The sequence below is a fragment of the Phacochoerus africanus genome, chromosome 4, assembly GCF_016906955.1.
Source record: "Phacochoerus africanus isolate WHEZ1 chromosome 4, ROS_Pafr_v1, whole genome shotgun sequence".
In the NCBI taxonomy this organism is placed as follows: Eukaryota; Metazoa; Chordata; class Mammalia; order Artiodactyla; family Suidae; genus Phacochoerus; species Phacochoerus africanus.
This window is the reverse complement of record NC_062547.1, coordinates 46,397,732-46,421,135: the sequence shown is the minus strand read 5'-3', so window position 1 is coordinate 46,421,135 and position 23,404 is coordinate 46,397,732. Positions and strand designations below refer to the sequence as shown.

The 23,404-nt window shown below is 38.5% G+C and overlaps 1 protein-coding gene across 2 annotated transcripts in view; it reads right to left on the bottom strand.

The window, feature by feature from the left end:
• Positions 1-599: 599 nt before the first annotated feature.
• RRAS2 (RAS related 2) overlaps positions 600-23,404 on the bottom strand; it is a 72,235-nt gene continuing 49,430 nt past the window's right edge. For both annotated transcript variants that reach the window (XM_047776235.1, XM_047776236.1), the window contains exons 2-6: positions 17,479-17,566; positions 16,447-16,549; positions 16,168-16,276; positions 3,887-4,005; positions 600-2,093 (exon numbers count right to left, since the gene is read on the bottom strand). In XM_047776235.1, coding sequence (XP_047632191.1) covers positions 2,006-2,093; positions 3,887-4,005; positions 16,168-16,276; positions 16,447-16,549; positions 17,479-17,566 — 507 coding nt within the window. In that variant the 3' untranslated portion in view covers positions 600-2,005. The remainder of the gene's footprint in view (positions 2,094-3,886; positions 4,006-16,167; positions 16,277-16,446; positions 16,550-17,478; positions 17,567-23,404) is intronic.

Genomic DNA, 23,404 nt, shown 5'->3' with positions numbered 1-23,404 from the left:
AAAAATTATCCAAAGTGAAGCACAGAGGGGGAAAAAAAGTACTCTGAGATATCAAAATTTAATTTCTAGGCTGCTTTCCTACAAATCATCTATTCAGAATAAAATAAAAGGTTTCCCACTAAATTTCAATATTACATAGTCTCTCATTATCTAAAGTTACCAACGATAAATAAATTTCCCAACTGAAAGTACTAACAAGGACAGAGCTATAGCATCAGAAGCCACAGGATAAATGTGGTAACTCCCTGAGCAGTAATTTTAATTAGCATTCAAATAAATTTGTTTACTTTGCTTCAGCTGTTCTAGGCTTCATCCTCAGAGAGGGTGTATGTGCAGGTATTCACACTCCTCTCTCCTCTACAGCTGGAATCTCTGTGAGAGCACACCACAGGAAAAAAGTTTAAGAAAGACTGACTTAAGAATATATTCAGGAAATCACTAAAAACACCAAGCCATTTCACTTCAAGTTCAGCGGCTAAATAACCTGTCTTGAACTTTAGATTCAAATCCTAAGGAAAAGGCATAGTGCTACTAAAATAAGTTTCCTCCGACACTCATTCCTTCAATAAACCACCAAAATAACAAGTCGTCAAGCATCATCTTGTGGTAACAGATCAATTTTAATTCTAGCACCTGAAGCTATACAAGGGTACGCTTTATAAACTCCATGGGACTGTTGTACACATTCAATAAAGTGACAACTGTGCAATACCACTTAGTATCTCAAAATCAAGAACATAACTTTGAATTGTTTAAACACAATCCACAGAAGTAAAAACAAAATCATAAGCCATCCACAGTTATACTAATTGTCATTAAAAGGTTTACCACTTACTACTTGACATAACAGTCAGTATCTAGCAGGGGCTATCGGAAGTGATTTCAGCTTCTCATCCTGTTGTACTCTATTGGGAAGGTCTCTTGAGTAGCTATGTGACTGGCCAAAGGTGGGTACAACCAGGACCGGAACAGCAAGTAAGGTTCTACCACAGTTTCTGTAGTTTTCACGTTCTTTTCTTTGTCAGTTAAAAGTGAACAGTGAGAATTAAATACTTATCTTTACATATACACAAGGTATGCTGTGAAAGCATATTTGCTTACAAACATATAAAAATACTTGTTAACTAGTTTGATAAGAAAATAATGTATAAAAGTATATAGCAAAAACATTAATCATCTCTGACCCTGGAAAGATCAATTCCATATTTTATATTACAAACAAAAAGTTTTAGTTTTTTGAATCCCTTATCCAGAAATACTTGAAAAGGAAGACAGACAGAAATTATTTATTTTTACTCTCAACATGGCTGTGAAAAGAGTTAAATTAAAAAACCAATAACAGTGAAACGCCTAAGTCCAGAATGAGTCCAAATATTTGGCCACAAAGAATACTATCTTTAAGAATAGGAGTAATAGTAAAGGCTTTACACACAATTTTTAATCTATAAATACAAGAGGCATTTGGTATCTTGGCCACTGGAAAACAAAGTCTGTAGCATCAGTAAAGGTCTGAGATGTCTCACTTTTATGGATTCAATTCAGTGTATTTAAGGTTAACTAAAATTGACATCAAAATTTTTAGAGATAGGCAAAAACTCACATTTAAAAAAAAACTCCCTATGGTTCTATTTAGACTAACAGTAGGCAATATGATTCCAGAAGTTAAAAGTTATTTCACAACCTATGACTTCGGCTTGGCAAAACTTAGGTTCCAAAACTGATTCATCCTTATTAAAAGTAAGCCCTTAAAAAAGAATGTGTCTGTGTATATATATATATTAAAGGAATCAGATAATCTTTGAAGCAGCCTTAGTGTTTCCTTTAAATCTGTCTTGAAATGACCATTGGATTAGCTTCATAGAAAAGATTAGCCAGCATCTTGATCTAAGGCTACCACGGTGATCATTTGTCTAAGGCTAGAAAGGTACCAACATGATGTAAACCGTAAGGAGAGAAGAAGATGAGGGCTTTTCCTGGCAGTTGGTAGCTAAAATTCAAGGGATTCTTAGAAAATGACACAATGGCAGCCTTTCTTGTCTTTTTCCTTCCGTGTTGGTTCTGGTGAAGGAGGACATTCCTGCTCTTGAAATTTCCTGTAAGATAGAAAAATCTACAGATAATTGTCTTTTTGGTAATACATTATTACAAATACAGGTTAATGTTGAACAAGAATGTTGCATAGGCTTTCCAATGTTAAATTTCAACTAGAGAATCAAAACGTATCTTTGGGGCGGGGGGAGGCACAAATACTTCAACATGAGCATAAGCCAAGCTGTCTTTGAGTTTCCTTTATAGGCGAGTCTTCAATTAGATGAGATGTCGAAGGCAATAACATCTAAGTTCCTTTCAGTTTGCAATCCATGACTCCAAGGTATCCATAGGAATGAATATCCATCACTAGAGTAGGACACAGAGGACCTGGCCTTATGAGGTATGCCATTCCTATCCCTGCTCTGCCACTTTGTAGCTACAAGTCCCTTTTGGACAAGCTGGTTGACCCCTCTGATCCAGTTTTTTAGAAGGGATAATAAAAATAAAACTCTACCTTTCATAGTTGCTTTGAGGATTAAAGAAGATTGTGTTATGTTCAAACGCCTAACAGTATCTGGCATAAAAAAAATCTCCTTTACCCACTCTTCACTCCTGACTGATTGATGGGTATGGATTGATTCTAAAGATCAAAACTAAGGACAAAATAGTTCAAAAAAGCAATAAACATTATTTTAAGAGAGCACTGGCATGTGAGTGGTAAAATACACATAACAAAATTTACCATTTTAACCATTTTTAAGTGTACAGTTCGGTGGCTTTAAATATATTCACAATGTTATACACCACCATTCACCTCCCAAATCTTTTCATTCTGTAAAACCCAAACTCTGTGCTCATGAAAAAATAACAGAAGTTGGATTTTTAACAAACTACTGAAAAATAAAAATACAATCATCACTTTTTTTCCCCTTCACAAAGAGATGCCCTGGTAAGGGGCTTCGAAAAAAAAGTTCAAGGTGTCACCTTAGATATACAACTAATACGAACTAATTTCATATACCTGTCAAACTAGCTAGCAGAGAAACTAGAAAATCTAAGAACAGAAGGTGAAGTGGGGATATGCCACAAGACCTAAAACCAAACCCTGCCCACTAAAGCAATTTACTCTTTCTCACACACACAAGCTCCAGCTGGCCTCACTTATCACCTCAAGCTTCCTGGAACTCATTAACACTTTCTGTACCACAGGGACCTCTTAGGCCAGCTAATAGAAAGCCTCCATGAAGTCTGGACATCACATTTCCGGCCCTGTGAGACTGCTGTATTCTTACTACCTGGCTTTTTCATACCCGGGGAGGAGTAGGTAAGAAGCAAAGCTAAGAGCACAGGTTCTGAAATCAGACACAGGTTTAAGTGCCAGGTTTAAGTGCCAGCTCTGCCATTTAATATGTTCAAATTATTTAACCTCTCTACTTGGTTTCTCATCTGAGAGGGGGGCTATCATTGGGCTGTGGGGAGAACTAAATGTAACAATCACGTGAAGCACTCAGTACAGGATCTGGCAGAAGTTAACACTCAAGGCTTAGCTGCTGTCGTCGCCACCTTTGGAAGCTGCACAGATGCTTTTCGGAATCCCTATATGTACTCTACTTCAATACAATAAAATTAGGCTTTTTATGTAGGAAGTAACTAGAATACATATACAATAAAAAAATTGTAACAAACTCTGTCAAAAATTCATTCCTTCTCAGAACAGAATCATCCCTACATACAATTTCCTTTCTTACTAAACATTTAATGGTAATTTCTTTCTCGGCTAATTGTTTTCAAAAGCATAATGCGACTACCTGTCAAATTCAATACATTTAAAACTTCTAAAACCTGTTTTGCTTACCTTATAACCCGGACAAGTTCATGGAAAGCCTGATCCACATTCATCCTAATCTTTGCGGATGCCTCCATGTATGTTACCTTAAGTTGCCGTGCCAACTGCTGTCCTTCTTCCTGCGTTACCTGAAATTCCGAGAGTTGTGTTTGAGTATTAACAATCAGATCTGTTCTACCTAATCCTTGACCACAGGCTGCACTGTTATTCCAGCCAGAGGCCAAGCTGATTCGTCTATGAGATGAACCAGGAGACTTAAGAGCTCAACACATAGGGATGAAGCCCAGCTCTGCACAACAACTCAGCACAGGACAGAAGCAAGATTTCAGTCTAGTGATTACTCAAAATATTAAATACAACAGTGATAAACTGGCAAGGAAAAGTACAAGGTGCTCTGAGAGTCTATAGCCCTGCTGGGCAAGAAGTCAGGGAGAGCTTCCCTGAGGAAGTGATAGGTAAGCCAAGAACTAAACAAAGAGTATGGAATTGGGAGGGGGCGGGGTAAAGTATTCCTGACAAGGGAAATGGCACATGTAGGGGCACTCCAAGTTCCAGGAACTGAAAGCCAAGAATGGCTGGGATGAAGCAAGCGGTGAGTGAGGATGGAGACCAGGGCAAGCCTCAAGAAGTCACGGGGTCCTCTTCGCGTCCACATTCCCTAGGACCTGGTAAACTCAATAAATATGTGGGGAAAACGAATAATGAATAGGACCACAAACCCTCACAATGTCTGCCTTACATGAAGAGATGAAGGCAGGTAGGCAGGGGAGGGTGGCACTGCTGATGACACATAAAACGGAAGGCCAGAAGAAAACACTAACTGAATATAAGTAAAATGCCCTATATATTTTAAATGTAGGCGGTTGGAAGAGTGATATTTACCTAAAAATATTCAACAATGTTACATTTATATTTATATAATGGAGCTTAAAAGTTATATTTCTGGAAAAAAAAAAAAAAACTTTCATTGCTGTCACTACCATGAAGAGTGAACACTTAAAAAAGTTAGAAAATTATACATCGGCAAAAAGAAAAAATAAACAAAATTTAGGAAACTATCACCCATACAGAACCAACATTCTTCTCATCTTTTTTCAATGATACACATTTTTCTCTGCAAAAGCAGAATAATAATCTTTGTATCTTTATTTTAGTCTCTGAAAATATGCTATACTCACTTACCCAGGTGGTTAATAAATGCCATACGCTTTCTACACACACAATCATGCCACTTGCTAATAAAGAAAGACAGTTTTGCTGTTACCTTGCTGAAATGGCTGCCTTTCATTCTTTTTCTGGCCCTACCTCACTGCCTTGAATTTCCAAGACAGCAGTGGTGAGGGGGTACTTTTGACTTGTTTCTGATCTTAGGGACAAAGCATTTAGTCTTTCACCATTAAGCAAGCTGTTAGTTGCAGGATTTTATTGCAGGTGCCCTTCATCAGGTTAATAAAGTTCCTCACTATTCTGCTTATAAAGAGTTTTGATCAGGAATGGATGCTGGATTTTGTCAAATGGGTTTTTTTTTTTTTTTCTGCATCTATTGAGTTCATACGATTTTTCCCTTTTTGGTCTATTAATATGATGAGTTATACTGATTCACTTCTGCCTGTTAAATCGACATTGTATTCGTAGAATAAACTCCATTTGTACGATGATACACTGTTCTTTTCATATACTGAATTCTATTCACTAAAAAAAAAAAATTTATTTTCCTTTTTCAGCTGCACCCTTGGCCCATGGAAGTTTCCCGGCAAGGGATCAAATTCAAGCCACATCTGTGGCTTATGCCACAGGTGCAGCAATGCCAGCTAGATCCTTAACCCACTGTGCTGGGCCAGGGATCAAACCAGTGCCTCCACAGAGACAGGTCAAATTATTAACCCACTGTACCACAGTGGTATCTCCTATTTACTAAAATTTTAATGAAGAATTTTTACATATATGTTTAAGAGACATATCAAGCTGTAGTTTTATGTCTTTTTTTGATTTGGTGTCAGAGTAACACTGGCTTCATATAATGAGTTGAGAAGAATTCTTTCCTCTTCAACTTTCTGGAATAGGTTTGGCAAAAACAGTTTGGTAAAAGTGGCCTAGAGTTTTCTTTGAGGAGAGGTTTTTCCAACAAAAAATTTTTATTTTTTTTTTTAACATACAGTACTACTCAGATTATTTTTTTCTTAAGTGAGCTTTGGTAGTTTGTGCCTTTTAAGGACTAGGTCTATTTCATCTACTTGTTGAATTTATTGGTATAAAGTTATTTACAGTATTTCTTCATTATCTTTTAAGTATCTATTAAGATTTGAAGTGAGGTTATTTCTCCCACTGCTGAATTTATATCTTTGTTTTTTTTTATCTGATCATTCTGGCTAGACTAGATCTGTCACTTGATTGAGCTTCTGAAAACCAGTTTGGGGTTATTTACTTTTCCTGTGGTTTTTCTATTTTTAATTTCATTGGTTTCCATTCTTATCTTTATTACTTTTCTTCTTCCGATTATTACGGTTTTAATTTGCTTTCTTTTTCTTATAGTTCTTAAGGTGGAAGACAGCCACCATATTAAGAGCTTTTTTCTTTCCTAATACAAACATTTAATGCTATAAGTTTCTCTCTCTACATTTCTTTAGTAGCATCCCACAAATTTTGATATGCTGCTTTAGTTATCATTCACTTCCTAATACTTTGTAATGTCCTTTTTTTTTCCTTTGTATCAAGGGTTAATTAAATGTATCTTAGTTTCCCCATATTTGGAGATTTTCTAGGTGTCTTTCTGTTACTGAGTTCCATTTGGATACCAATGTGGTCAAAGAACATATACCATCTGACTAGAACCCCTTTAACTGTATTGAAAATTGTTCTATGACCCATTCCCATTTCCAAAGATGTGTATTCTGCTACTACTGAGTGGAGTGTTCACTAAACATCAGTTAGGATGAGTTGCTCAATAGTGTTGTTCAAACCATCTATATCCTCACTGATTTTCTTTCTACTTGCTCAATTACTGAGAGAGACATTGAAACATCTGACTATAAGTGTGAATGTGTCTATTTCTCCTTGCAGTTCTTTCAATTTTTGCTTTAAGAATTTTGAGGCTGTTCTTTGGTACCTGAATAAACTTAGGATTGTTAAGTTCCCTCGATGAATTAATTTCTTTATTCTTGGTAACATTCTTTGCTCCAAAACCTACTTGGTCTGACATTTACATTGCCACTTCAACTTTCTTTTCATGAGTATTAGCATGGTCTACCTTACATCATCCTTTGTACCTTTCACCTACTTGTGTCTTTATGTCGAAAGTTTATTTCTTATAGCCTGCTTTTTATCCAATCTGACAGTGTCTGCCTTTTGAGGTGTTTATATTATTTACATTTAACATGATTATTGATACAGTTGAGTCATCCTATAATTTGTTACCTAATCATCCCATTTATTCTTGTTCTACTTATCAAAAGCTGCCTTCTTTTCAGTTAACTATATTGTGTTTATAATTCTTCTTCTTTGATGGCTAATAAACTATGTATCATGTTATTTTTATGACTGCTTTAGAGTTTATACATTTTCCACTCATCATTATCTGATCCAAATGATATTATGCCAATTCATGTATAGTTTGAGAACCTTTTAACAATAGTATTTCTTTCTCCTGCTCTTTTGGTCATTATTACCTATTATCTCACAATATCTTGTTATTATTTTTGCTTTAAGTATCCAATTATGTTTTAAGGAGATTTAATTAATAAAAGTAATTTATATTTACCCATATAACAGGTAAAAGTATTCTTCGTTTCTTTGTTTAGATCCAGATTTCCATTGGGTATGGTTTTCCTTCTTTTCACGTTTCTTATACATCTGCTAGTAATAAATTCTTTCACTTTTTGTATACCTGGGAGAAGTCTTTTCGAAATAAATTTTTAGATACTGAATTCTAGGCAACAGTTTTTTCTCTCAGCACCTGAAAGATGCTGTGCCACCATCTTCCGTGTATCACCTCCTTTGAAAAACAATATGACTGCTCTCATCCTTATCTCTGATCCGCTGGAGCAATGTGTTCCCCGCCCCCGCCGGTTATTTTTCATATTTTCTCTTTTATCACTGTTTTTAAGCAATTTCTCTATAATGCACCTTTTAATTTTCTTCATATTTCTTGTGCTCAGGGTTTGTTGAGCTTTAGAGTTTTCATCAAATTTAGAAACTTTTCAGACATTACTTCTGCTTTTAATCCTATCCAGTGTATTTTTCATTGCAAACACTGTAGTTTTGATTTCTGGAAGTTGATTTTTATCTTTTTACATTTTCCATGTCTCTACTTAACATATTCAATATTCAGTCTTTCCTCCAGCTTCTTGAACATATGGAATACAGTTATAGTAACTGTTTTAATTTCTCTGTTCACCAACTCTATCACCCATGTTGTTTCTGAGAGTATTTCTATTCACTGTTTTTTTTTTCATTATGGGTCATATTTCCCTGCTTCTTTATATGCTTGATAATTTTTGAGTGGATGCATGTGTACCCAATTTTTAACCTATTGGGTTTTAGATAGTTTGTATTCCTATAAATATTCCTGAGCTTTCTTTTGAGATGCAGTATTTGGAAAGTTTGATCCTTTTTGTTATACCGTACCAGAACAGCATTTTGTCTAGGGTCAATTTTGTCCCACTACTAGAACAAAACCCTTCTCAGTGCTCTATCCAATATCCCCAGAATTATCAAGCTTTGCCACTCTAGCAGATTAGATATGATTATTCCTGGCCCTATTTTAGATCAAGGTAGTATTTCCTTCTAAACCTTTCAGGCCGTTTGTTCTCCTAATTTGATATTACATTCTCAAAATTCAGCAGCTTCAATGAAACTGCTTTAGGCCCTTATATTAATGCATGTACATCTAACAATTACTTCATAACAGTCTATATACCCTGTTGAGTTCCAAAAGAATGGCAGGCAGGTCCTACACAGCACTGATATATCCAAGTTAATGGAATTTTAAAATTTACCTTGCCTGTCTTCAAAACAGCACATGTACCACAAGGTCTATGAAATATAAATCAATCAAATCAAGCAAGCAATTAAGAGTAAGAAAGCCAGGTAAGGAAAGAAAGCTTCACAGAGCCACCAATTAAAAAAGGACAATTCCTATCTTAAGCTGACTTGAAATTCCTTCCTACAAAAATACCCTCATGTTGTCAAAAAGTCTGTTCCTTCTTCCTGGGGTGTCATTCGTTCTCTCCCAATTCTACACTCGTAATCTGCTTCATACCAATACTTCAAGGCTCAAGAAATCAAAAACTTCCCCTTAGTGCTGTCTTTACAACAGTGTCCCGGAATGCCCTATAATGAACAGCAAAAAACCACAATACACTACACCACAATTTTTGGTTTTGTTTTCTCCTTTGGTAGCAAGGTTGCAAGGTATAGTTGTCTTTGTACACTCAGAGCCTTGAAGAGCATATAGTAGTTATATAACAAACATATATTAAGGAAATAGAGTCTGACCAAGTAAGGACATCCTGAAGTAAAAGACAAAACATATAGGAAGAAAAGTGAAAATAAAATTTTGAGATGTGTCCATCTCAGTAATTATTACTTATTTTATTAATATAAAGTAATTTGATTGAGGGAGAGAAACATAGTCCTTAAGAACTCTGCTTTTTGTTCTTCTGCTTAACTATTCTTCAGAGAGCCATCTTGCCCTAACCCTCCTACATAAGGTAATTTGGCCAGAGAGAAACAGCGAATGACCTATCTTTCTACAATTAAGGAAAACTAATGAATTAATGGTCTAGCTGATTAAAAAAAAAAAAAATCCCACTCATTGCTAAGACTGTTTATTGATGTGCTTCATTTATTTATTTTTAGAGCATTTTCTCACATCACTGTCTTCCAGGAATCGAGGTCAGCAAAGTTCATACACACATTTCTGGTCAAGAAATCTCTAACCACATACAAAGCTGCTCAGGAACTCACTGGTGCAGCGTACTTTTAACTGAGAAGCAGAAATAGCATTGCTACCACCAAAGGAAAAAACATCGCATGGAACAAAAAGCTAAAACATTGTGAACACAGAAATCAAAAGAAGACTGAAAGCTACTCAAACAAGTTTCCTAGAGGTTTCCCAATCCAGAGAATTAAAAGTTTTTGTTTTAAACAACCAAGGTGAACCTGATGCAAGAAATTCTGATTTACATTTGCAAACCTCCAGTGAGACTCAGTTCAAAAGTACAAAATGAAAAATTCCCGTTGTGGCTCAGCGGGTTAAGAACCCAACAAGTATCCATGAGGATGCAGGTTTGATCCCTGGCCTTGTTCAGCGGGTTATGGATTCGGTGTTGCCATGAACTACAGTGGAGGTTGCAGATGCGGCTTAGATCTGGCATTGCTGTGGCTGTGGTGGAGGCCAGCAGTTGCAGCTCCAGATTCAACCCCTAGCCTTGGAACCTCCATATGCTTCAGATACAGCCCTAAGAAGACCCAAAGGGAAAAAAAAAAAAAATGTACAAATGAATATTAGTGGAAATCCACAATATGAGTTTATCTAGTACTACATATTTCTAAATAGAGAAGAGCAAAATAGGAATGATGAAAGCAGTTTTATTAAACAAACTGGGTTTAAAAGGAGTAGACCACAACATCTGCAATACTCACTTAGGTTATTTATTAACTTGACACATCCCTAAGTTTACAGAAGCAAAACTTGTTTTTCAAAAATAATCTATTACATAGAAAGAATCACCATATTAATACCACATATTGATTCACAGATGCTTTGGTCCATCCATTCAGCAACTGTATACTAGGTGTATGTGTATCCCTGTTCTATGTGCTAAAGACAAAACATGAACAAAACTTAGTGGTCAAAAGAGAGAAGCCTTCATGGTGCTCACATTCAGTGGCTCAGAGCCTTTCGGATACAGACAAGTCACAAATAAGGCCAGAGAAGACCCTTACCCTGTGTTGCGGGGAGGGGGTTCTTTTTCCTGGGAGGCTGCAGGAGCACCCTGCAGTCCAGGTACTAACAGAAAGGAGGACTAGGTGTTAGTACACTTAGGCATCTATTACTGTAATGTAACAGGCTCCTTTCTCAAATTAATGGTGGCCTAGAAACTAAAAAACTAACAAGGGGGAAAGAAAAAGGGAAAATTAAGGCAAGCCAGGAGAGATAAAAGGGGGGGCGGGGGTTCCCAAAAGAAGCAAAAACAGTCCATTTCTAGACCAGCCTGAGTCAAGGACAAGGAACTTGAAATCAGAGCTACCATGGAGTCCACAGTCCAAGCTCACACACAACTGCTGTATTAAATTTCAGAATCGATATGCTGTCATATTTACCTATGTTTACATTTTAGCAAGGGCAAGCAAATCATTTACCTATATTTTCTTCCTACACCTCTGACAGGATAAATAAAATAATCAATGTATCTCTAAGGGCCCAGGTATATGGTAACAACGCCATTCATCTTCCACAGATCTCTTTTTATTTCAGTGACTTTATTTTTTCTACTGCTTTGTCATCAGTGCCCAGAAAGTGTTCTATAAATACTGGATAAAGAGGTGGTTGGAAGAAGCCAAAAGAAAAAAGGCAAAGCCTCTTCTGGCTGATCTCCCCTCCCTGATGGGTTCTGAATCTTGGGAGCAGTGGTAGTTGAAAGCCCAGGGTCGGGCTTTCAAAGAACATGGGATCCAACTAGAGATTATCATACTAAATGAAGTTAAGTCAGCAAGAGAAGGACAAATACCATAGGATATCACTTATATGTGGAATCTAGAATATGGCACATAGGGAGTTCCCGTCGTGGCTCAGTGGAAACGAATCCAACTAGTATCCGTGAGGATGTGGGTTTGATCCTTGGCCTCGTTCAGTGAGTCAGGGATCCAGCATTGCCATGAGCTGTGGTGTAGGTCACAGACCCGGCTCAGGTCCCTCATTGCTGTGGCGTAGGCCGGCAGCTGTAGCTGATTTGCCCCCTAGCCTGGGAACGTCCATAGACCACAAGTGTGGCTCTAAAAAGCAAAAAAAAGAAAGAAAATAATAAAATACGGCACTTAAGAACCTATCTACAAAACCAAAACAGACTCAGAGACATAGAAAACAGACTTGCGGTTGCCAAGGAGGGATGGGGGGGGGGAGCAGGATGGATGGGGAGTTTGGGATTCATAGATGCAAACTATTATATTTAGAATGCATAGACAATAAGGTCCTTCTGTATAGCATAGGGAACTATATCCAATCTCTTGGGATAGACCATGATGGAAAATAGTATTTGAAGAATGTGTATATATGTATGACTGAGTCACTCTGCTGTACAGCAGAAACTGGCACAACACTGTAAATCAACATTTAAAAAATATTTTAAAAAAACAAACAACATGGGGAACTGACATTTGCTATGTAAGAGAAACCAGAGAAAGTCCAAAAGATCATACCTAAGACAAAGGGAGAAAAGACCACACTGGTCAGCAACTAAGAGGAAGCCAGATTGGTTACTGAACTTAAAGAAATGACCAAAAAGTCAGCATTTCCAAACTGTGGGATGAAATGTTTATGGGATGCCTGTGGCTTCTTTAGGTTCATTGGTAGAGCAAGTAAGGGTGAGAAGACATTATAGAACAGCACCTTTAATTCTGAAGAAACCTTTTCTTCTTTTTCAGCCATACCTGTGGCATAAGGAAGTTCCTGAGTCAGGGACTGAATCTGAACCGCAGGTACCGTGTACATCACAGCTGTGGCAACTCCCAGATACTTTAACCCACACTGTGTCAAGGCCAAGGATGAAACCCAGGCCTCGACAGTTACCCAAGCCACTACAGTCATATTATTAACCCTCTGCACCACAGCAGGAACTCCTGAAGAGACTTTTAAAAGGTAAAAAACTTTTAGTACAGCATATGGCCTAAAGGCTAGCAGGGTTAAGGCATGTTTGTCTTTGTATATCTAGGGCCTGGAGGAAAGTGTGCCTGAGCCCAAAGACACCTAAGACAGACAAGGAAGCACAACAAAGGGAGGAGGGAATGGTGAACCAGAGCTAAGTAAACAAAGTGTTTCAAAAAGGAAAGTATAAGCAACTGTATCCAATGTTACTGACATCTGCGTAAGTGGTGACCTTGACCAGGGCTGCATGCCTGAAGTCAGTGCCAGCAAGAAAAAGAAAGGAAAGGAAGTGGAGAGCAAGTGCAGATAACACATCTAAGGAGTTTTTGCTATGGTTACTTTTTCTTTTAAAGATGAGAATACTGGGAGTTCCCGTGGTGGCGCAATGGAAACAAATCCGACTAGGAACCATGAGGTTGTGGGTTCAATCCCTGGCCTTGCTCCCTGGGTTAAGGATCCGGCGTTGCCGTGAGCTGTGACGTAGGTTGCAGATGCGGCTCGGATCTGGTGTTGCTGTGGCTCTGGCGTAGGCTGGCAGCTGTAGCTCCAATTGGACCCCTAGCCTGGGAACCTCCATATGCCTCAGGTGTGGCCCTAAAAGACAAAAAAAAAAAAAGATGAGAATACTGAAGCATGTGACACACGCTGACAGGAATGATCACCCAGGAGAGAAATGGAACCCCTGGATGGAATGACTGCTGGGGTGATGCCTGTGAGAGGCTGAGGAGGGGCAGATGGGCTCCAGTGCCTACCAGAGAGGCTGGTCAGAGAGGCTCAGTTTATTCATGTAAGTGGAGAGAAGCAGAACTGATGGGGCACACGTGTACTTAGGTTAGTGCATGTGGTCATGGAGAAATTTCTCAGTGAAATAGGAAATTATTATTCATCATCATCAGCCGAGAGTAAGGAAGGAGAAGAAAGTGTTGTAAGCTTAAAAATAAGAAAGTGAAAAAAAAGAGAGAAAGTAGGAATTCCCATTGTGGCTGAGTGGTAACGAGCCCTCATGAGGGTTCAGCCCCTGGTGGGTTAAGGATCCAGTGTTGCTGTCAGCTGTGGTACAGGTCACAGATGCAGCTCAGATCCTATGTTTCTGTGGCTGTGGTGTAGACCAGCAGCTGTAGCTCTGATTGGACCTCTAGCCTGGGAACTTCCATATGCTGTGGGTGTGGCCCTAAAAAGACCAAAAAAAAAACCTAGTGATCATGACTTTTAAGTGAGAATAGCTACAAGAGAAGATGAAATGTGGTATATATATACATGGAATACTACTCAGCCATAAAAAGAACAAAATGATGCCATCTGCAGCAACATGGATGGAACTAGAGACTCTCATACTGAGAGAAGTCAGAAAGAGAAAGACAAATACCATACGATATCACTTATATCTGCAATCTAATATACGGCACAAATGAACCTTTCCAGAGAAAAGAAAATCATGGACTTGGAAAATAGACCTGTGGTTGCCAAGGGGGAGGGGGAGGGAGTAGGGTGGATCGGGAGCTTGGGGTTAACAGATGCAGACTATTGCCTTTGGAATGGATTAACAATGAGATCCTGCTGTGTAGCACTGGGAACTATGTCTAGTCACTTGTGATGGAGCATGATAATGACAGAAAATAGAATATGTACAGGTATGTGTTAACTGGGTCACCATGCTGTATAGTAGAAAAAAAATTGTATTGGGGAAATAACAATTAAAAAGAAAAGAAAAAAGAAAAGAAAAAAGAGAAGATGAAGCTCGAGAGAAACAAAATGTTTCTTTGTGCCTATGCTTCAGAGAGGAGAATCTATAGGAATGAGCAAGAAATTAAATAGTTTTTAGCCATTTGCTTTTTTCCCCTAGATAGACAGATATAGATAGATATTTGAACTTTTCAGCATGTACATACTTTATTTATTTATTGTCTTTTTAGGGCCATAACCACAGCATATGGAGGTTTCCAGGCTATGGGTCTAATCCAAACTGTAGCTGCCAGCCTACACCACAGCCCACAGCAACACCAGAGCCTTAACCCACTGAGTGAGGCCAGGGATCAAATCTCATGGATACTAGTCAGATTCATTTCTGCTGAGCCACGACAGGAACTGCAGCATGTACATACTTGACATCTGTGTATATATTTTAAAGCAGAGAAATATTCCAAGCTATCTATCTTTAAGGTGAAGGAAATATAAAAGCTATCATTCCCTATGACCTTGTCCTTATTTTACTCTGAGAATCTATTACTCTTAAAAAAAGAAAATAACTTAGATGAAAAATTCTTAAGTCTACAGTATAAAACAAAGCCAAAGTGGCACAATATGTTAATATCTGCAGGCAATTGGAAACCACACTCCAAATACCAGCAATCCTCCATATACAGAGGACTTAAAAATAACCCCTTGCCCCAAGCTAATTATGACATGACCTGTTGAGTTCTGATGGGTGTACTCCCCTGTTCTCCTTCATCTGCCACCACCAACCCTAGAAAAGACTCCCACCTCACCCCAGGCCTGCCACCTAGTCCTTTACTGGCACTACGAGCATGGAAAAGTTTCAGACAAACCGGGGCAGGAAACATTTGGGGGTGGAATAAAGGTTGGAGTTGGACAAGGCCAGAACCCCCCTGGTTCCCTGCAGAGCTACTCTGCCTTTATTTCTCAGATCCAGTGACATCTAAAAGTGCTTTGAGTACCTCCGAGGACTGAGAAGAGCAGTGGAAAGCTTTTGGTAGAAAGTTGACTGAGAAGAACAACTGGGCAGTACTTAAGAAATATAATTAGATTCAGAAGCCCTGAAAGAATTAGTTCCAAGTGTGTGTGTGTGTGTGTGTGTGGGTGTGTGTGTGTATACATATTTTTTTAAAAAAGAGATGGACTGTTTACTCCAGGTCTTCAGACATAAGCAATGTCATATCCTAAATTATTTCCAACAGCTTATACTGGTTTGAAATAAAGATCAATCAGCTTAAATCCATAATAACTCAGATTTGAAAGAGACATGGCAGTAAAATTTATTCTACATCATGTAAACATTTCTAAATCTTAGAACCATATTCTCTTAAGTTCATGTTTCAAACTTGTTTTTTAACAAAGTTTTACAAATAGAGCACACAAATCAAAGATTACGTTTTAAACAATAATTGACTACACAATAGAAAGCTGTCCTCAGTGATGTTTATCAACCAAATTTTCCTGATGATTTGAACTTTTCCAACCAAATCTTAAGACTATTAACACAAGGTTATATAAAAATAAAATAGAACCTAAATACCAGCAAAAGTTAAGAAGTTAAACAACTGTATTCGAGATGTGGGCTAGAGGCTGAAAAATCCATTGCACCACACTCAGCGCAGTATTTTTGATCATGGCACCTTCTCATTAAAAATATCTGTTCACTTACATGATTACAAATAATTGGCTTCCCAACAGCAAAATTCCTTCTCACCTGTCTTTGATGATCCAGATCTGCTTTATTACCAATTAAAATCATTGGAAACTCGTCACGATCCTTTACTCTGAGAATCTGTCTTTGAAACTTATAGATTTCTTCAAAACTAAAAACACAAAAATTAATCAGTTTGATCAAGTATCATAATTCAGCAAGTCCCATGCCCCTTTTAGTACTTTACTACTTTTCCTTTTTCTATAAAAACAAGAAAGCAAATTCAATAAAACAGTGATCTAGACATTAACAGGAGACCTACAATTGAATATTGGTACCAACCTGCCTCTATCTGTGACTGAAAAGACCAACAGGAAACCCTCGCCAGTTCTCATATACTGTTCTCGCATAGCTCCAAACTCCTCTTGTCCTGCTGTATCCAGAACTAAAGAAAAAACAAGAAATGTAAGTGGGTGCATGTTTTCCTTTTATAAAAATGGCTTCCTCACAAGGGCAGACCCAATTAATGTGGGACCTTTGAAGCATATCACACTTAGCGTAATTTTTTAAAATTTCAAGTACTAAGAATCCTCTTAGTACTTGATTCTCAATGCTAAAGATGAATACATTCTAATGGCAGACAACGTCAGAGTTATCTTCATCAGGGTAGGCTAATTTTGTATTTAGAATATATTAGCATAGCAATTACAACGTTAAAAATATCAAATACATCTAGGCAGACAGTCGGGTAACCTCTGAAGTCACCTGGATGTTTACCTCCTCCATGGAAAGGACTGAAAAAGATACTTATAAATTCAAGGAAGAAATTTTGGTCCACCCCCCACCCCCAAATACCATACTGAATGTGCAGGTGCTAATGGATTTCTTGATCTCTGTGAATAAAAGGATCACACAAGGTAAAAGAACAAGGCTTTCTTTTGTGGAGAGGTGGAATGTTTAGTCAAGCACAAAACACTATTTGCTAAGGCCTCATGCTATAAACTCTAAGCAAGTTAGCAAATATTGAAGCTTTTCTATATTTACTTCACCCATTTTAGCCTTCGTCAAAAGGTAAGGAGAGCTGAAACCTCATGTTTTTTCCAAATGTCCCAAAAAACACAACTTCAACAAGTTCAGTGACATGGCTACTTTATCAGAACAAGCTCAATCTAATTATTGTTTTACATTACACTTACTGAGGAATATTAAAATTGCCTAATACGTAGATTCATCAATCAAAATGAACGAAAGAGACGGATTTATATTCAAGATTATCTAACATCTCAACCGTAGTACTTAACAAGCTAGCAAAACGTCAAAGCTTACTTTTAAAAATATGATATGTAAGCAATCAAATAAAGGAAGATTACTTACTATCTAGCCGGGCTGCCCGGTCATCTATCACACACTGCTTTGTGTAGGAATCCTCGATGGTTGGATCATAATCCGTTACAAAATAGGACTGTAAGAAAAATAACTTTATTTTAAAATTACTTTATCGAATCCCACTTATCTAGAATTCATCAAAAATATTTTCATTGTATTAAAATTCCCCATTAAATGAAGTCTATTCAGAGTGGCTTCCAAGTGGAGAAAAGTATTAAATATCTCTGAATTTTCATATCTGAAATATGCAAAAAGACTATAAAGGACCCAGTGCAGGGTTTTTTTTTAATAATTAATTTATATACACCTAAGACTCTAGACTTGAAGTTCTAGAAAAACTAGAAGAACACAGTAAGCTATAATTCAGGTCTATTTGCAACCACATGGCAGGCATCAGTGCTTACAAACTACAACAATGTAGTTTGAGACAAGTGACAGAACGTGAAGTCTGGACAATTCAATGCCTCATCTTCTCTCCCCTCTTCTCATGCCCTTGTCTTAGTTCCCTTTCAGCTGACTTGTTTATTTTCTTAAGGAAACAAGAAGGATTTTATTTTTCAGGATTTTTTTTTTCATCTGCATGGATCTCAAACTTATTTTTCAACTGATATATCTGTTAGCTTTTCATCTTCTCTTCCTTCTTCTGTTGGCAAAGCCTCCAAACTTTTATCTTAGGAACTCATCACCAGGGGATAGTTATGGTAGCAGAGTAAGAAGGGAAGCGTCTTAGCGAACCACTTGATGTTTATATATACACTTTGCAATCTTCTTTAGAGGCTTTAAAAAGAAAATAGAAACAAGAATCTGAAAGACAACTTATCTCCCCCCTCACACAGAAGAGCACTAACTAGGACACTGACATCCCATCTTTTGTTCTGCGTATCTCCTCTGCTCTCTCCCTCTTGACTGACTTCCTCAAAGCCTATTTTGCCACTAGCTCAACGCAAAATCTGAAGGATGACTTTGGAGGAGGGCACCTTAATGCTAGGAACCAGCGCCAAAGGTGTTCATTCTTTCAGACAAGGGCTCCTGGCAGCTGGATCTGCTGGCTCCAGGGACACGTCATCATTCTTAAGTGACAACCCCTGCATAGGGACTTGTGCAAACCTCAGAAAGCTACTCAGAAGTAAGCACTCTGAACAGGGCAGCAAACAAACTCCTGGTTTGGGGGCAGGAGGCGATGCTGATTGCTTGCTACCATGACGTTACATATTTTGTTTTATTTTTGAAAGACACTTTCTTTTTTTATTTATATGTTTGGATTAACTTTATCACAGAATTTGGTACCCATAATCCTATTTTCCTTTTGATGGTTTCATTTAAGTGTATGATTTATTAAACAAAGTTTATTTTTAAAAATTTAGCAAAAGGAGCAGCTTTGAGTAGAAAGCCATCTCCATCACCACCCAATCCCCATTTAAAAATAAACTGATAGCAAAACAATCCTTAACTGACTCTTTGGCACCCACACCTCTTCAAAAGTAAATATAACTGACAACATTATTCTTTGTACCCACTACTCTAAACAACATAAAACAGCAGTCTTTCACCAAGCAAGCTGGATAAAGCTTGCTATTTAAAGATTAGCTTCCTGAAATGCATTTCTCCAAAGTAATATTTCTTGCCATGCATCCATCTTGTAAAACCTAAATTTCATCAACTACTCCCAGTTTATGGCTAAATGTGCCAAAATGTCTCTCACAATTTGTCTAAAAACACAATGGACAAATATTAAATACATCTTTTCATGCAAAATAGCTAGAATTCTTTCAATGCAAAGGGGTTTTTTCCACTGTGACACCAAATTAAGAAAATAACATATATAAAGGATTGCTGGTTTAAGCAAATTTGAGAGCCATTAAAATAACCGTTTTACCTTTTTGTGACTGTGGAAGTTTCTTGTTTCTTTGGATGTTTTAGCCTTTAAAATATAACCTTAATGTTATAAGAATTTTGTCATTCCGCTAACACTGGTATGCATTTATTCCACTCATTAATTTTAGAGACAAATTAATTGCTGAAATTTCTGGATATTTGGGTCCACATTTCACCTTTGTTGTGTCCTATTTTCGAAATTTGAAGAAACCTTGCTACATGTAGATTTTAAAGAGCCATCCTGGGAGTTCCCGTCGTGGCGCAGTGGTTAACGAATCTGACTAGGAACCATGAGGTTGCAGGTTCGATCCCTGACCTTGGTCAGTGGGTTAAGGATCCAGCGTTACCGTGAGCTGTGGTGTAGCTCAAAGACGCGGCTTGGATCCCCGCGTTGCTATGGCTCTGATGTAGGCCGGCGGCTACAGCTCCGATTAGACCTCTAGCCTGGGAACCTCCATATGCCTCGTGTGCAGCCCTAGAAGAGGCAAAAAGACAAAAAATAAAATAAAATAAAGAGCCATCCCGATGGAAAGCATCATCTTTCCTCACAAAAACCTTAACAAACATCACTCCAGGGCCTGTCACAGAGTCAAAGATCCCTTTCCCTCTCATAATTCTAATAAGCTACAGGTCATAATATGCCTTAAAAAAAAAATTCATTGTGTGCAGGTAACAAAGATAAAACTGTCACCTCCTACCACAAAGAAATAACATTTTTGCTACTTAAACTCGGGTCTCAGATACTAGAGGCAGCAGATCACCAACAAGATCAATCTCTGGTGACGAACAGTCCTGGATTTACTTCTAACTGCTCCTTTTTAGTGATGGACTTGAGGGAAATTACTTCAACTCTCTAACCTTCAGCACCTGTAAAACAGGACAGTAACAAAACCTCACGGAACAAATAAAGTAATGAATATAAAGTGCCAAGACATGTTGATGACTAATAAATGTTAACCATATTAACCAGTGTATTGTTTTTGCCATGCTGTTAGATGGTATGAACTAGCATTTTTATTCAAGTAAAAAGATTTGCTGGAGTTCCTGTCGTGGCTCAGCGGTTAACGAATCAGACTAGGAACCGGATCCCACGTTGCTGTGGCTCTGGCGTAGGCCGGTGGCTACAGTTCCGATTAGACCCCTAGCCTGGGAACCTCCATATGCCGAAGGTGCGGCCCTAGAAAAGACAAAAAGACAAAAAAAAAAAAGATTTGCTAATGCCAGGAACACCTACTGTAATTCCAATCCTAGTCATACCACTGATCAACCTTGGACTTGGTATCCAAAATGTGAATCAAGATAAAAGTTCTTCATCGGGACCTGGAAATATCTTCTGGGTCTGAGCAGTAATAACACAGTATATACATATGTAAAAACTCATCAAGCTGTACATTTAAGATGTGTGCACTTCTTTGTACGTATACAAATTATACCTCTCTCTATAAAACACGTAAATGGTTCCCAGTTGCTTAGCGGCTGCATCCCTTTCTTTACATAGTTTGCAAAACCCTCCAGTTTGGGCAGGGCCCTCCAGGGTGACTGTGTTCCCCACTCAGTCCTATTTTTCACTACCTGAAACCCTTCAGCTGACTGCTCATTCTCTTGGTTTCATTCTTTTGTTTAACAATCACTCATGAGGCACCAGAGGGACAAGGTCCCTACTTTTACAAAACCCATTGCTTTTTATACAACATCTAGTAATTGTGCTATAATTTGGGGCAAGGGAAATGGGGGGAATATTAATCATACCAAAGAACAGAGAGAGCATGAAATTCCAATACCATGCTTGTTCAGAACGCAACAAAATTTAAGCAGTTAATACTGCAGTCCTACATAGGAACTGTGTGTACTTTCACTTATAAACATAAAGCAAGGCGGGGGGGGGGGGGAAACAAGGACAGTATTCCACTGCAGAAGACAGCAGCAGCTCAAGGCAAGGGCAGGAAAGGACAGTGAACTAGAGTTCAGTCTAAGGAAAGTGGGAATGAGGGTTGGGGTGGAGAAAGTAATGTGCTTTCTTGAAGTCACAGGAAAGCATAATGGAAAAGGATCTCAGCCAGAAAGGAAATGCCCCCTTTCAAAAGCTGAGATGTCTTCCAGGTGGAAAGACAGGCAAAAGGACCTAAGTCCTTTTAAGGTTGTTGGGAGTTATAGAGAAATGTTTAAGATTAGAAAATCTCTCCCATGCAGATAGGGAGATCTATTTCCTTGATAAAATCTGGTCTGAGTAAAGCTGTCCAAAGTCCTTAATAACACAATAGTGATAGCTGGGAATGTCAGTCCCACATATATGCCACTAGGTTGCACAACAGGAGCTCCACCTGGCTTAAGAGAATTGCCATTTCCTTCTCTTCCCATTCAAAGAAGCTGCCTTAAGGAAGATAAGGAGGGGTCCAGGGAGGAAAGCGACTGAGCTGACGCAACTTCTGCATTTAGTGGGCAGGAATGACAAGGCACTGTCTCCGGACACCAAGCTGCTGGTGAAAGTGCAGTTCCCAAGCACTGCCACAAAGCGGTGCCTGGTCCACACTCTGGCAGGGTAATTTACTGGAGATTCTGGGAAACTCAGCAAATCCAGCTCACTGGTTAAAGTCCACTAGGCTTGCATATAAAAAGGACAGGAGGCTAGACCCAAGGTGCCCCTGGGAGTTATAAACAAATGACAGGGCATTTCTGAGCACAGTGAGATTCTCATCAGGAGTCCTCTAAACACATGAGCAGCAGAGAGAGGAGAGGAAAGGGAAAGAGCAGAAGGAAACATATTAAACGGTGTGGGAAAACCTTGGTAACTACTGAATCTGGGTAATGTGATGAGTGTATATTACACTAACCTACTTTTGCATATACATATAGAGAGAGAGACTTTTTAGGGCCACACCTGCAGCACGTCTAAGTTCCCAAGCTAAGGCTCGAAACAGAGCTACAGCCGCCAGCCTACATATACCACAGCAACGCATGATCTGAGCCACATCTGCAACCTACACCACAGCTCACAGCCAGCACCAGATCCTTAGCCCACTGAAGGAGGCCAGGGATCAAACCCACATCCTCACGGATACCAGTTGGGTTCGTTACCGCTGAACCACAACAGGAACTCCCAAAATTATTATTATTTTTTTTAATCTGGAGCCAGCACATTAAGTACTTCAGGAAGGGTCCGATTAAGGGAAGAGGATATGAGATCCTTTTGAATCCTGAGCTTTCTTCACCTCATTCCACTCAAGACCCACTAACAAACAGAAACCTTGCACATACATAGTTAGAGCCTCAAAATATTTGCTGTTGGGAAACCCAGAATTATGAAGCTTGTAATGGGGACTTAGGAATTGATTTCCCAGAGTACAATGAGGACCTGATTAGCCATCGGTGGCCTCTATTTGCTAAAACAGGAGCAGTGCGAATTCCTCTGGTAACACTAGAGAAAACTACAGCAACTTCAGGCAGCTGTGAGCCAGAGCCGGGCTCTTCCTGGTGTCACTTTTTAACAGCAGCTGTCAAGTCACAGAGAACCTTTGTTCCCTACAACACCCTCCCTTATTTTGATGTCAAATGTTTCCAATATGCTTGATATTCCTTTATTCAAGTACCTATTTTTTCCTGACTGAAATTAGTACTTCATTTAATCTGACATGTATAATTAGAGAGATCTCCATAATTTATCCTCCAGAACTCTAACAGAATAATGAAAGCAACCCTAAATCCAGTAATCCCTTTAGTTTCTTTTTAACAAAAGTTAGGCCTTCAGTCAATGTTGCTGATTGTCTCAGACTGTCTAAAGCCACCATGTGCCTTTCACATGACTTCTGTGCAATCTCAGTGATGACATACACACCTCAAGCAAAGTATCTGGTTGCAAATCAATGGGCCTGGTATGCAATAAGAAAAAGTACGATACAAAGTCAACTTACAATATGGTTCTATTAAAAAAGTTTGTTTCTAAGTCAGTTATTAGAAGCTCATTTCCCCAGGGAATTCTAATCTGTGTTTAGGTCCAGAGACCAGGACACAAAAGCTACCACTGAAATATGCTCCTGAGCCA